Genomic DNA, 15,328 nt, shown 5'->3' with positions numbered 1-15,328 from the left:
TCTAAAGCAAGACTTCCTCCTGTACCTACAAGAAATGAGTAAAGAGACACAGAGACAAGAGTAAGCCATTTTTCAGGACTCACTAAAATAAAGCAAGTGCTGCAAACCAGCACTCTGAATAATCTCCAGTTCCAAGGAAGAATTTGGCTTTTTGTTTCATGTGAACATTTCAGCCAAATACCCGCACTCACAATGCATGCAGGGGAAGACTAGGTAGAAGGCAGAAGATGTGTCCTGGAATAGCAGCAGTTTCCAAACAGCTCAAACCTCTAGGGCTGGCGATATGGGGTGAGCTCAGGCTAGTGCCACGCCCCAAACTGTATCACCCACCCCACCCCTCCCGATTGTGAGAGAGGGTGGGAATCTCTACAGTCAGCCCTTTCACTCCAGGACCCGCTGATTTTATTGACGGTGGCCCCGATCCCCTTCTCATGGTAAAGAACCTCCTTTGAATCAGTTCTAATGAGGTGGATGAAACTGGAGCCTATTATATAGAGTGAAGTAAGTCAGAAAGAAAAACACCAATACAGTATATTAACTCATATATATGGAATTTAGAAAGACGGTAACGATGACCCTGTATGCGAGACAACAAAAGAGACACAGATATAAATAAAGAGCAGACTTTTGGACTCTGTGGGAGAAGGCAAGGGTGGGATGATTGGAGAGAATAGCATTGAAACATGTGTATCACCATATGTGAAACAGATCACCAGTCCAAGTTCAATGCATACAGGGCACTCAAAGCCGGTGCTTTGGGACAACCCTGAGGGATGGGATGGGTTCAGGATGGGGGACACATGTACACCCATGGCTGATTCATGTCAATGTATGGCAGAAACCACCACAATATTGTAAAGTAATTAGCCTCCAATTAAAATAAATAAATTAATTTTTAAGAAAATAAATATTAAAAAAAAAAAAAAAAGGGAAACAGGTCAAACGCCAAAAAAAAGAAAGAATCTGCCTGCCAACGCAGGGGACATAAGAGACGTGAGTTGAATCCCTGGGTTGGGAAGATCCCCTGGAGGGTGGCATAGCAACCCACTCCAGTTTTCTTGGCTGGAGACTCCCATGGACAGAGGACCCTGGAGGGCTACAGTCTATGAGTCGCAAAGAGTTGGACACGACTGAAGCAACTAAGCGCACACACACTGATCCCCTTCTCTACAGAAAGTCCCAGTTGATTCACGAAAAGTTGTTGCCTCCTGCTTAAGGCCAGGGATGACCAATGATTGGAATACTCTGAGAACGCAGCCAGCAGGCCGCTCAGCGTGGCCATCTCTCTCCCAGACCCCCTCTCTGGGACCAATAGCCGGGCATCCACTCTGCCTTCTCTCTGTGTACAATCTGCTTGCCACACTGCACCATGTGTGTCTTTAAAAATGGAAATCTGATCATGTGCTTTCCCATTCAGTACCCTCTGATGACTGCCTATTGCCTTCAGAGTAAAAGCCGAAGTCCACATCATGGCAGAGCTGGCCCTCTGTGAGCCGACACCCCAGTGCCTCCCTGGTCCTCTGCCCACTGGGCTTCCCTGCTTTCCCCTCATGACCACACGTGGGTCTTGATGCAGGTCCCGCATTCCTGCTCTTCCTTCTGCCAAAGCAACTCTTGTCCAGAGGCCTGAACCTCACTTTCCCAAATTCTTATTCAGAGAGGCCTTCACTGACCATTTTATCAAAAATAGTGCCCCTTCAACCCCCACTTGGAGAAGGGAATGGCAACCCACTCTTGTATTCTTGCCTGGAGAATTCCATGGACAGAGGAGCCTGGCAAGCTACAGTCCATGGGGTTGCAAAGAGTCGGACACGACTTAGTGACTAAACCACACCCCCACCACATACACCCAGTCATTCTGTTCTTATCCTATTTTATTTTTCTTCATGGTTACTTATCACTACTTGAAATTACAAGTTTATCTATATATTTTCTTTCTCTTTTTTTTCTGCCCACTCAAACAGATGCTCCATATGAAAGGGAAATTTACTCATTTGGTCACTATTACATCATAATACCCAGTGCTGAACACATTAAATGCTCAACAGATATCTGTTGAGTGAATAAATTATAAATACTTATGAAACTCGAGATTCAGATGCTGCTGACTGATATACTTGGGGACTGGAAGATATTTTAAAGTGAAATCTTCAACTATATTCAGTATCTTGTAATAGCCTATACTGTAAAAAAATCTGAAGCTATATACCTAAAACTAACACAATACTAAAAAGCAATTATACTTAAATACAAATAATAAGTAATTTTTTTCTTCTTATCCATTCACAAATATGTGTGCTACTGAAGCAGTGTTGATCAATCAGTCATGTCTGACTCTTTGCAACCCCATGGATTGTAGCCCGCCAGGCTCCTCTGTCCATGGGATTCTCCAGGCAAAGATACTGGAGTGGGTTGCCATTCCCTTCTTCAGAAGGGATCTTCCTGACCCACGGATCAAACTCGGGTCTCCTGCATTACAGAAGTTTACCGACTGAGCCACCACGGAAACACTGAAACAGTGCATCATAGTAAACAAACAAGGAGATAAACATACAAAACAAACCACGTATCAGCATTTCCCTGAACACAGCACTCAGCCTTGTACTTTTCCACACACTAGACATTGAGGTCTTAAGGGTTAACCACGGTAAAGTGAGGGCCTTGCCCAGTGTAGATTTTCGGTCAATAAAAAATGCATTTGTGCTATGACAGTCTCCAAAGATAAAGTTGCCATACTACTTATTTGACTTTGTCCTCTTTTTTGTCTTAGATTTGTACACAATCAAAGGGAATGCCCATGGGACTCCGTGCATGTTCCCCTTCCAGTACAATCAGCAGTGGCACCACGAATGTACCCGGGAAGGACGGGAAGACAACTTGCTGTGGTGTGCCACTACCAGCCGATACGAAAGAGACGAGAAGTGGGGATTTTGCCCAGATCCTAGTAAGAATAAAATCTAGTCTTCCCTATATGTCACGAATGAATCAAGGATGATTAGAAAGTTATTATATCCAAAGAAAAGCACTGAGATTGAGCTATTGAAGTCTGAATAAGCTTGCTGAATCCACTTAACCAGATTTTGATTTTGTTTGTTTTTGCCTTGAAAAGACAATTCTGATGTATATTGCTTTTTTCCCCCTAAGTTCAAAGATATTAATTAGTCATTCCTCACTAAGTTCAGTGCATAAATATGCTTTAACTGGAATCAAATTTTAATACTCTGTGATTTCATTAATTCCAGCTTCCAGGCCGGATACTTCAAAACAAAACTGAATGCATATGAAGTTTTGCTATCCTTCCAGTCCACTCCTTCTTATGAGCTCCTTCACCTATCCAAGTCCTGATTGCTTGTCCTGCTCATTGTCAAGCCCAAACATCAGCTGGCCCTTGATGATCTTTTTAAAATCACAGTTGCCCTCCCAGTATTTCTCAACAGTGATTCCCTTTCCTTATTACTCAGTTTCTAGCTATAACTTTAAACTCTTTTTCTCTACTTAACCTGATTTTCAAGGTCCAGTAATAGCTTCAATGTTCTAAATATTTTGTCAGTAAGTACTGTATTTTTTTATTGTATTTTCATTTAGCTTAAAAGTTGCCAATGGTCCTTAAGTACTGGGGAATGTTTATATGTATCTTCTATTTTCTTTCTTATTTATTTATTTTTGGCTCTGCTGAGTCTTCGTTGCTGCAAGGACTTTTCTCTTTTTCACTCTCTCTTTCACTTTCATCAAGAAGCTCTTTAGTTCTTTGCTTTCTGCCATAAGGGTTGTGTCATCTGCATATCTGAGGTTATTGATACTTCTCCTGACAATCTTGATTCCAGCTTGTGCTTCATCCAGCCTAGCATTTCGCGTGATGTTCTCTGCATATAAATAAGCAGGGTGACAATATACAGCCTTGACATACTCCTTTCCTGATTTAGAACCAGTATGTTGTTCCCTGTCCAGTTCTGTTGCTTCTTGACCTGGATACAGATTTCTCTGGAGGCAGGCAAGGTGGTCTGGTATTCCCATCTCTTTCAGAATTTTCCATAGTTCGTTGTGATCCACACAGTCAAAGGCTTTGGTGTAGTTAATAAAGCAGAAGTAGATGTTTTTCTGGAACTCTCTTGCTTTTAGATGATCCAATGGATGTTGACAATTTGACCTCTGGTTCCACTGCCTTTCTAAATCCAGCTTGAACATCTAGAAGTTTACGGTTCACATACTGTTGAAGCCTGGCTTGGAGAATTTTGAGCATTACTTTGCTAGTGTGTGAGATGAGTGCAATTGTGTGGTAGTTTGAGCATTCTTTGGCATTGCCTTTCTTTGGGATTGGAATGAAAACTGACCTTTTCCAGTCCTATGGCCACTGCTACATTTTCCAAATTTGCTGGCATATTGAGTGCAGTATTTTCACAGCAATATCTTTTAGGATTTGAAATAGCTCAGCTGGAATTCCATCACCTCCACTAGCTTAGTTCATAGTGATGCTTCCTAAGACCCACTTGACTTCACATTCCAGGATGTCTGGCTCTAGGTGAGTGATCACACCATCATGGTTATCTGGGTCATGAAGGTCTTTTTTGTACAGTTCTGTGTATTCTTGCCACCTCTTCTTAATATCTTCTGCTTCTGTTAGGTCCATACAATTTCTGTCCTTTATTGTGCCCATCTTTGCATGAAATATTCCCTTGGTATCTCTAATTTTCTTGAAGAGATTTCTAGTCTTTCCCATTTTATTGTTTCCTGTATTTCTTTGCATTGATCACTGAGGAGGTCTTTCTTATCTCTCCTTGCTATTCTTTGGAACTCTGCATTCAAATGGGTATATCTTTCCTTTTCTCCTTTGCCTTTAACTTCTCTTCTTTTCTCAGATAAATAAGCCCTCCTCAGACAACCATTTTGCCTTTTTGCATTTCTTTTTCTTGGGAATGATCTTGATCACTGTCTCCTATACAATGTCACAAACCTCTGTCCATAGTTCTTCAGGCACTCTGTCTATCAGATCTAATCTCTTGAATATATTTGTCACTTCCCCTGTATAATCATAAGGAATTTTATTTAGGTCATACCTGAATGGTCTAGTGGTTTTCCCTACTTTCTTCAATTTAAGTCTGAATTTTGCAATAAGGAGTTCATGATCTGAGCCACAGACAAGTCAGCTTGTTTTTGCTGACTGTATAGAGCTTCTCCATCTTTGGCTGCAAAGAATATAATCGATCTGATTTTGGTATTGATCATCTGGTGATGTCCATGTACAGAATCTTCTCTTATGTTGTTGGAAGAGGGTGCTTGCTATGACCAGTGTGTTCTCTTGGCAAAACTCTGTTAGCCTTTGCCCAGCTTCATTTTGTACCCCAAGGCCAAATTTCCCTGTTACTCCAGGTATTTCTTGACTTCGTACTTTTGCATTGAATCCCCTATAATGAAAAGGACATTTTTTTTGGGTATTAGTTCTAGAAGGTCTTGTAGGTCTTCATAGAACTGTTCAACTTCAGCTTCTTCAGTGTTACTGGTTGGGGCATAGACTTGGATTACTGTGATATTGAATGGTTTGCCTTGGAAATGAAGAGATCATTCGTTGTTTTTGAGATTGCATCCAAGTACTGCATTTCGGACTCTTTTGTTGACTATGAGGGCTACTCCATTTCTTCTAAGGGATTCTTGCCCACAATAGTAGATATAATGGTCATCTGAGTTAAATTCACTGATTCCAATCCATTTTAGTTCACTGATTCCTAACATGTCGACATTCACTCTTGCCATCTCCTGTTTGACCACTTCCAATTTACCTTGATTCATGGTGTTGGAGAAGACTCTTGACGGTTGCTTGGACTGCAAGGAGATCTAACCAGTCCATCCTAAGGGAGATCAGTCCTGGTTGTTCATTGAAAGGACTGATGTTGAAGTTGAAACTCCAATACTTTTGCCACCTGATGCAAAGAGCTGACTCATTTGAAAAGACCCTGATTCTGTGAAAGATTGAGGAAGGAGAAGAAGGTGACAACAGAGGATGAGATGGTTGGATGGCATCACTGATTAAATGGACATGAGTTTAGGTAAACCTCAGGAGTTGGTGATGGATAGGGAGGCCTGGCGTGCTGCAGTTCACGGGGTCGCAAAGAGTCGGACACAACTGAGCGACTGAACTGAACTGAACCGATGGACCTAACATTCCAGGTTCCTGTTGCAATATTGTTCTTTACAGCATCGGACTTTACTTCCATCACCAATCACATCCAAAACTGGATGTTGTTTTTGCTTTGGCTCCATCTCGTCATTCTTTCTGGAGTTATTTCTCCACTCTTCTCCAGTAGCATATCGGGCACCTACCAACCTGGGGAATTCATCTTTCAGTGTCCTATCTTTTTGCCTTTTCGTAACTGTTCATGGTGTTCTCAAGTCAAGAATACTGAAGTGGTTTGCCATTTCCTTTTCCAGTGGACCACGTTTTGTCAGAACTCTCCACCATGACCTGTCTGTTTTGAGTGGCCCTACATGGCATGGCTCATAGTTTCATTGAGTTAGACAAGGCTGTGGCCCATGTGATCAGTTTCATTAGATAAGCATCTAAGCTACTTATCATAGTACTTAGTACTCACCAGGATTACCACCACCATCATCATGTCACCATTAGGTCTAACATCCTTTCAACATGTGCTTCTGAATCAATGATCCTTCCTCTTTATCATCTTTGTCACCAGCACTAATTAAGCATAGCGTTAGTGAAAGGTTGTTGTCGAATCACGCGAAGACACCGGGATTCTTGGCCCCGGGAGGAGAAGAATTCAATCCGGGGTCAGAGACGAGGCTTGATCGCTCAGAGCTTTTGTGTAATAAAGTTTTATTAAAGTATAAAGGAGATAGAGAAAGCTTCTGACATAGGCATCAGAAGGGGGCAGAAAGAGTACCCGCTTGCTAGTGTTAGCAATGAAGTTATATACTCTCCAATGAATCCAAAGAATGTCTGGAGGTTGTAAAGACCTCACCAGACCTACTCACATAATTTACATTTTAAGATAACAGAATTAGCCAGAAGGTTTAATTCAGAGACGGTCCTCAGGCAGGATACATTATTGTTATATAATCCTAAGGAATATAGAGAAGGAAAAAAAGTTTGTCCTTTCTTCCTCCTTGAGAATTCCAGACCCCTCTCTCCTTGGGGACCCCTAGACTCCTTATCAACCTGCCTAGGAAATGACTCTCTCATTAGGACTTAGATTCCTCTCTCCAAAGAACTTGGCCCAGATGGAATACAGGACAGACAGATTTGTTCCATGCCTGGAAATGGAGACTACATTTGATAGGATGCTCTAGAATCATATAGTTTAAAATGTAGATCCTTGTCCAGTCCTGGAGATGCAGTGAGCATTTACATTTTTAACAAATGGCCCAGGTGATCAACATGCAAGTAATTCCACATAATATCTATATACAGGGGTGATATTAAGACACTTAGCAACCAATTTGGTATGGACTATTGGCCAATTTAAGTGGAGACCTTAATGTGGAGGCTTGGAGTCCTGGACACCCACTACTGGTATTAGCCCCTTATCTGCTGTAATGTGAGGGGATGCTGAGGCAGCAAGAGGCACTTGATGAGCTCAGGAGAGCAGCTCTTCACCAATCAGCATGAAAGTATTTCATTATTTATTAACTGTCAGATCATTAGCCTTCTCTATCTGAATCTGAATGTCTCTGAATGTCTGTGTGGAGGAATATGTGCATGTAATCCCTACACTCCTTAGATCCTTGAGTCTGATGTCACATTTTTTACATCATCTTCTCTTTCCGTTTCCATCTCCAATAGATGTCATTATTAAAAGTAAATAAACAGAGCCCTGGTTTGAGTTCCCTGAGTCATACAGCAAATTCCCACTGGCTATCTATTTTAGATACGTTAGTGTATCTGTTTCCATGCTACTCTCTCCATTAGTGGGAAGAAGGCTCGAGAGGGAGGGGATATATGTATACGTATGACTGATCTATGTTGATGTATGGCAGAAACCAGCACAATATTGTAACTCAAACATCTTACAATAAAATTGTTTTAGGAAAGTAAATAAGCAAATATTAATAAAAGTAACATGTATTTCACATAGCCCTAATACTATTTTTTAAACTATACTAGTCTCTTTGATGGAGAAGGAAATGGCACCCCACTCCAGTACTCTTGCCTGGAAAATCCCATGGATGGAGGACCCTGGTGGGCCGCAGTCCATGGGGTCGCTTAGAGTCAGACACGACTGAGCGACTTCACTTTCACTTTTCACTTTCATACATTGGGGAAGGAAATGGCAACCCACTCCAGTGTTCTTGCCTGGAGAATCCCAGGGACGGGAGAGCCTGGTGAGCTGCCGTCTATGGGGTCGCACAGAGTTGAATACGACTGAAGCGACTTAGCAGCAGCAGCAACAACAGACACCTTGAGATTCTCCAAAGAACACTGTCACCATCCTCTGTCACTTTTAGCCAGTTATCATTTCCCAGATGGAAGCCTGGGTTTAGTGGTGCCCAGGGCTTTTAGATCCCTGGACTATTTGTTCAGCTTCCTACAGTTCAGAAACATCCTCCACTTGACAGCCTGCCACATTCCAACTCTCTTGCCCTTCACAAAACCAGCAGAGAGAATATTTATTTGTACAATGCTAAATTACAGTTCCAATTTTCTTCCTTTCTTTTACTTTTGGTTCCTGGTAGCCAGCATAACTCAAAATAATGTGCCAGAGACTGGAATCTGAGCACACTGATTGCTTTTTCCATGGGGTCAGGAAGTGGACAGGACAGAGAGATTAAAGCAAAGATTCATACTCCTGTATCTCATCTTTCTTATTCAGAAATTTTTTACTATCTCAATGTAGAATGATGCCTTTATTTTTAAAAAGTTGATTGTAAGTGAACACAGTGTAAATTTAGTCCTAATAAACACATACTAAAACACACGAGCAGGGAGGGATGTGATAAAACTTCTGTTGCTATAGATCTTCAGGAACGAGGATGACATAAAGGAATCTCTCTGGTTTTATTTAGAGGTGATTCTGAGTCATACTATGTCTGTCCTGATTGTATGTCTTACACAGCTGGAGAGTCAGGCTTAGTTAGTTTGAGATATTTTTAGGATACCAGCCTTTGGGTGAAGGCTTCCCCAGTGGCTCAGCATTAAAGAATCTGCCTGCAGTGCAGGAGACACAGGAGACACGAGTTTGATCCCTGGGTCAGGAAGATCCCCTGGAGGAGGAAATGGCAACCCACTCCAGTATTCTTGCCTGGAAAGTCCCATGGATGGATTTTCATGGGTCCATGAAAAGCCTGGCAGGCTCGTTGCTCTGGAACCTCATTCACCTGATACAGTTTTTATCAGTAATTTGAATGATAGCACAGATTGGTACCAATTTAGATGTATGACTACCAACCTTTGCTTCATCAGCAGTATATCTCTCTTCTCAAGCTTCTATCTCACTCCCCAAAGGGCCATATAAATCTTTCTTCTCCCCTGACTTTCTAACCTTGCCCTACATTCTCCTTCCAAACTCTTAAGAGCCAACTTCAAAGAAAATAGGATCCCTCAGAGGGGAAGTTTTGACAACTTCCTGCTCACAGGCCTGCTCTTTAAGCCTACCGTGGTTTGGATCCATCTCTATTTTCTCCCTCCCAAGCAATAGTGGTCCTCCTCCTACCGAGGGCGAATCTCCCCACCTGGACTCTGGAGCCTCCCATCCAATCTTCTCCAACTTTATTTCAGTGTTTCTCAAAGCATGGTCCCTGTTCCAGATTGGAAAGGGAGATGTAACACTATCTCTCTTTGCAGATGTCATGATCTTGGATATATAAAATTCCAAAGAATCCACTAAAAAACTACTATAACTAATAAACTCATTCACAGGACACAAGAGCCATATACAAAAGTCAATTGTACTTTAGTACAGTAGCAATGAACAATCCATAAATTAGATTAAGAAAACAAATCAAACAAAGAGAGAGAAGTCCATTTATCCTAACATCCAAAAGAATAAAATACTTAGGAAAAATTTAACAAATGACATGAAAAACTTACGTCTAAAAACTACAAAACATTGAAAGAAATTAAAGAAAATTAAATAAATGGAAAGACATCCCGTGTTCATGTGAGCAGAAGGCTTTTTATTGGTAAGATGGCACTGCTACAGCAATCTCTATTAATTCCTAGCTGACTCCTTTGCAGAAATTGACAGGCTCTTCCTAAAATTCATATGGAAATTCGAAGGACCCAGAAGAGCCAAAATAACAATGAAAAAGAAGAAAAAATTGGAGGACTTAGATTTCTCAATTTCAAAACTTATGGAAAGTTTGAAAATTATCAAAATGGAATAAAACTGAGAGGCCCACACTTATGATTTTTGATTTCTGACAAGGATGCCAAGACAATTCAATGGGGAGAGAATAGTCTTTTCAAAAAATGGTACAGGGAAACTGGATATTCACATCCAAAAGAATAAAATTGAACTTCTGTCTATCACCATATAAAAAACTAACTCAAGATAGATTTTGAAAACTTATATGGAAGAGATAAGACTATAAAACTGTTAGAAGAATCGGTTAGTAAGTTCAGTCGTGTCTGACTCCTTGCGACCCCATGGACTGCAGCACGCCAGGCTTCCCTGTCCATCACCAACTCCCGGAGCTTACTCAAACTCATTCTTCTTAGAAGAATACATAGGGGTAAAGTTTCATGAATTCTTAGATATGACATCAAAATGAAAGCAATGAAAGAAAAAAATAGATAAATTGAACTTCATCAAAATTAAAAATTCTGTGTTTCAAAGGACACAATCAAGAATGTGAAAAGATAACCCACAAAATAGGATAAAATATTTGCAAATCAGATATCTAATAAAGGACCTATGTCTAGAATATATAAAGAAAGCTTATAACTCAATAAAAAGACAAAAGTCCCAATTTAAAAATGGGTAAAATTGTCTGAATAGACATTTCTCAAAAAAAAAGATTGACAAATGGCCAATAACCAATGAAAAGCACTCAGTATCATGAGCCATTAGGGAAATTAAAACAAAAACCACAGTGAGATACCACTTTACATCTCACACGATGGCCACAATCGAAAAGACAGACTAAAATAACAAGCACTGATAAGGATATAGAGAAATTGGGACTCTCATACACTGCTGGAAGGATTGTAAAAGGATACAGCTGCTTTGGAAAACAGTCTGTCAGTTCCTTAAAAGGGTAAATATTGGGTTACCATATGACCTGCAATTCTCCTAGCTAATTATCCAGGAAAAATGAAAACACATGTCCACACAAAAACTTGCACACAAATGCTTATAACAACATTATTTATAATAGCCAAAAAATAGACACAACCCAACGTCTATCTACTGAGGAATACATTAATAACACATAGTATACCCATACAATGGGATATTATTGGGCTATATAAAGAAATAAAGTATTGGTACATGCTACAACATGGATGGCCCTTGGACACATTATGCTAAGAACCCAGTCACAAAAAGACCACACAGTACAATTCCATTTATGTGAAATTTTCAGAATAAGCCAATCTATAGAGACAGAAACTAGTTTAGTGGTTGTCTCAAACTGGGAGTAGGGGTGAGGACTGAGGGAAAAGTGGGGAGTGATTGCTAATGGATACTGGGTTTCTACAAAAGTGTTCTAAACTTGATTGTGGTGATGGCTACACAATGCTTTGAATATACTAAAAACCATTGAACTCTATACTTTAAATGGCATGTTATATGGCATGTTAATTGTATCTCAGCAAAACTATTTTTTTTAAAAAGTAAATGGGAGATGAGAAATTGGAGACAGCATATGTATGAAACTATGTGATTAACAGAGGTAGAGAAGAGGCAGAGACTGGGATGGGGCAGCCAAGGGAAGGAGTTTTTTTGTTTCTTGTTTTTTAAAGGTGAGAGACACTAAGTCATCTTTGAGTGCATCTGGAAATGATCAAAGAGAAAGAGGTTGAAGATGCAGGAAAGTGAAACAATTGGTGAAATAAACATGGTCTCTCAGAAGGCAGAAGGAAGTGGGGTCCAGATCCTAGATGGATGGACTAGCCTTTTATGGATGTAAAAACAGCTTCTCCGTAGGAGAGAAGAAAGAGAGCATAGTACAGGTCCAAGAAGGTTGATGGATTAAGTGATGGGGAATATGAGGAGTAACCAGCCCAGACCTGTGGACTTGGAAGAGGGGAAGAAGGCGTGAGAAGTTCGGACAACAGGAAAGGTGTGAAATGAACATGGTGGCTGCTGGGAGAGCAAGCTTACTGGAGAAAACTGGTCACATTTCCAGGAAGTTTCAGGGGTGGTTGATAATGAATCAATCAGATGACTTTTCTTGGCAGTGCTCATCAGTTGGATGCAGGCACAGAGCAGGCAAATGATTGGGTTAATCTGCTGAAAGAGGCTCCAGAAAGTTACTAATGACTTAGGCCTCACTGTACTCCAAGATTTGACAATAAGTAACAAAACTGATATTATCTCTTTCCTTGGGTTTCTGGGGCCCATGCCTACTAGTTTTCTTCCTTCTTTTGTGGTCACCGCTTCTCATCTTCCTTTGATATCATAGTCTCCTTACCCAACTACCTTTAGGCACTGATGGGGAAAAAGATGGAACATGGTACTGCTTTCCTGATACTTAATTTTATGAGGAAAAACAGACAATCAATAAGCAATCACATAATGCATCATTTAATTTCAACTGCGATCAGGGCTACCAAGGAGCTTGTATGGCACTGGGAGCAGGAAGTCCTGACTTGGTTTGGTATCCCTTTTACAGGAGATTTACTACCAACACACTTTGCAGGGAACAGATATTCAGTAACTATGTGCCGAGTATATAAAAGACCAAAGAGAGAGAAAATAGTAACTTTGTAGCTCGGAGTTGCTCTAATAGTATGTGTATTTTTTGTTTGTTTGCTTTGTAAGAATTCAACCATTTTTTTAAGTGGCAAGAAAGAGTATACGTGGGACAATGGCAAAGCTGTATCCTTAGGGAAGACAAAAAAAGCCATACTAATAGAGAAGGAGAAATGGCTGCATCTCAGTCATGATCTATAATAAAATCAGTATTGACTTGAATACACTTCAGTTCATTAGAAAAGAAGTGTGTTTTGAAAGGGGAAAAAAAAATCACCTATTTATAGCATCTTGCAAAAAAGACTTTTGGCAATCTTTCTTCAAATAATAGGAGATACAAAGATATATATGACATAGTTGTTTCTTTCAAGGAGCTCATAATTTAGTGACAGAAGAGATGATATAAAGACAACCAAAGATGCAAAGAAATATGATGGTTTACATTAGAATTTTTGGAGAAAAAGTAAGAGTACCAGCCTTCAATCTTGTTTTCTCAGTGGCTTGAAAATAAAAATTAGTTATGAAGAAAGCAAGAGGATTAAAAGTAAATACATGCAGATGTCTCATGCCAAGATGGGAACCTCTGACAGGAGGGGTTCCGGGAAGTAGTCTTAGAGGCCAAGATGAACCTGCAGGAGGTCTCTTGGGGAGTAGTCTCAGGCTCGATACATATGGAAAGGAAAGGAAGAAAGCAGGATTGCTCAGGACTGTGATGCAGGACTGGCAACCCCCAGATTGACCCACAAGGAGTTCTCAAGCTGTATTTGGCCCTGGTTGGGGTGAGAGGAGGGGTCTTATAGCTCTGTGGTGACCATCATGGTTTACAAGCTGCTTTTGAGAAGGGAGGGTGACATTGGGCAATGAGCCTCGTCAGCCAAGGCAATCGTTGAAGGAGAGGTGTCTGCTGGCAGGTGGGGAAATACAGCTTGGTCCTGAAGGGAGATCAGAAGAGCACATCACAGTGCCCAGGCCCAGGGTGGCACTTCCATTCCATTTGTTACCATAAGATCCTCAAATAAGATTCGTGGAGTGATACTCAAGCCATCCAGAGGAGCAAAGAGAGGACTGACTGCATAGAAGTGTACATTCTTATATTTAGTTCAAATTTCAATGACAAATGGGCTGACTTGTTAGAAGATTAGGGGCATCTGTTGCAAACATTTGAGATATTCCTTTTGATTAACTTTAAGAATTAGCACAGATAACACCAAGCCAAGGAAAAACTAACAAAACTGAGCTGGGCAATTTGTAGCACAGACAGATCACCTGCAAGCCTTTTATCTTAACTGTTTAAGGTATCGAATTCAGGCTTTGCTGTACAGAATTCAGGTTTCTGCCAAAGGCTGTGTTTACGCAGCTCAATCCATGTGCTGTTGAAAGGGTAGGACCTTTCCTTGCCAGTTTTTGGCAAAAATGGGAACAAGATCGACTGAAGAGTCATCAGGCCTTTTCTTATCCTGACATGGCTTATCCTGGAGGCTTATAGTTAGGACTCGTTATCGAAACTTTCCCCAAGGCAGGAGACAAGAGGCACGTCCCGGGTACCCAGATCTCTCCTTTGACATTCTCTCCAGTCTCCTCTTCTGACCTCCTCTCATCTTCTAGCAGCCAGGGGCTATTTGTACCTGCTCTTCTTAGATGTTAGGACTTCTTAGAAGTCCTTCAGATGTTTTCTTTCAAGCCTGTGTTTCCCAGTATTTGCATTGTGGACCATCTGCATTAGAATGTGGACCCGTGGCATCAGGAATATGTTTGAAAATCAGTTTTCTGAATCCCACCCCAGACCTACCAATTCAGAATCTCTGAGAATGAGAACCAGGAATCTGTGGTTTTTTCAGAAGTCTGCTAAATGATTTTCATGCACAATGAAGCACCACCCCGCTCTTCTCTCATGGACTCAGCTCTCACACAGGATGAACAGGGCTAAAATGAAGTCTGATAATGCTTAGCATGTGTCCCATCTCACAGATGGCTTAGCTTTTTAACTGGAAATGGTCTCTAAGGACTCAGACTCAACGTGGAAATTTCAAACATCAGAGCAAGATGATTACTAGAAGCATCCTCCTTCCCTTCTCCTTTCCTACACATTTTCTTCGGTGATACAGACTTGTCTTCTGCTCTCCTTCAATCTTGGATCCTTCTATACATGTGTAGGTCAGGGAACTCGGTAGACAATCTCAGATTTAATATATTTATGTTTAATAACTTCTCATTCACTAACTCAGTACTGGGGAAGGCACGTTGCAACCAGACATGAAAACAAACTTCTGCATTCCCAAGGGAGCCATCTAACTAAGCATTGTGTCAAAAAGAAAGCAAACAAAAAAGATTTCATACTGTCAAATAAGTTTGAAGTATAGTGAATTAAAAGCAAGCCTTTTCTTTACTAGAGAACTTCTCAGAGCCTTTATTATGCTAGTGTACATTGTGAATTCCCCAGAGGAGGTTACATATGCACTACATCC

General features: G+C 40.8%; 1 protein-coding gene across 19 annotated transcripts in view; it reads left to right on the top strand.

The window, feature by feature from the left end:
• PLA2R1 (phospholipase A2 receptor 1) overlaps window positions 1-15,328 on the top strand; it is a 143,608-nt gene that overhangs the window by 27,093 nt on the left and 101,187 nt on the right. For all 19 annotated transcript variants that reach the window (XR_015146920.1, XR_015146949.1, XR_015146921.1 and 16 more), the window contains exon 3: window positions 2,771-2,944. Coding sequence is in view for 12 of the 19 variants with exons in the window: in XM_086355531.1 (XP_086211657.1) it covers window positions 2,771-2,944 (174 nt within the window). In the remaining 7 variants the exon portion in view is untranslated. The remainder of the gene's footprint in view (window positions 1-2,770; window positions 2,945-15,328) is intronic.

The sequence above is a fragment of the Bos grunniens genome, chromosome 2 (genome assembly GCF_055505025.1).
Source record: "Bos grunniens cultivar Pamir isolate PY7600 chromosome 2, Bosgru_T2T1.0, whole genome shotgun sequence".
Lineage (NCBI taxonomy): Eukaryota > Metazoa > Chordata > Mammalia > Artiodactyla > Bovidae > Bos > Bos grunniens.
The sequence above is the reverse complement of the archived record's forward strand: the minus strand, read 5'-3'. Positions and strand labels throughout refer to the sequence as shown.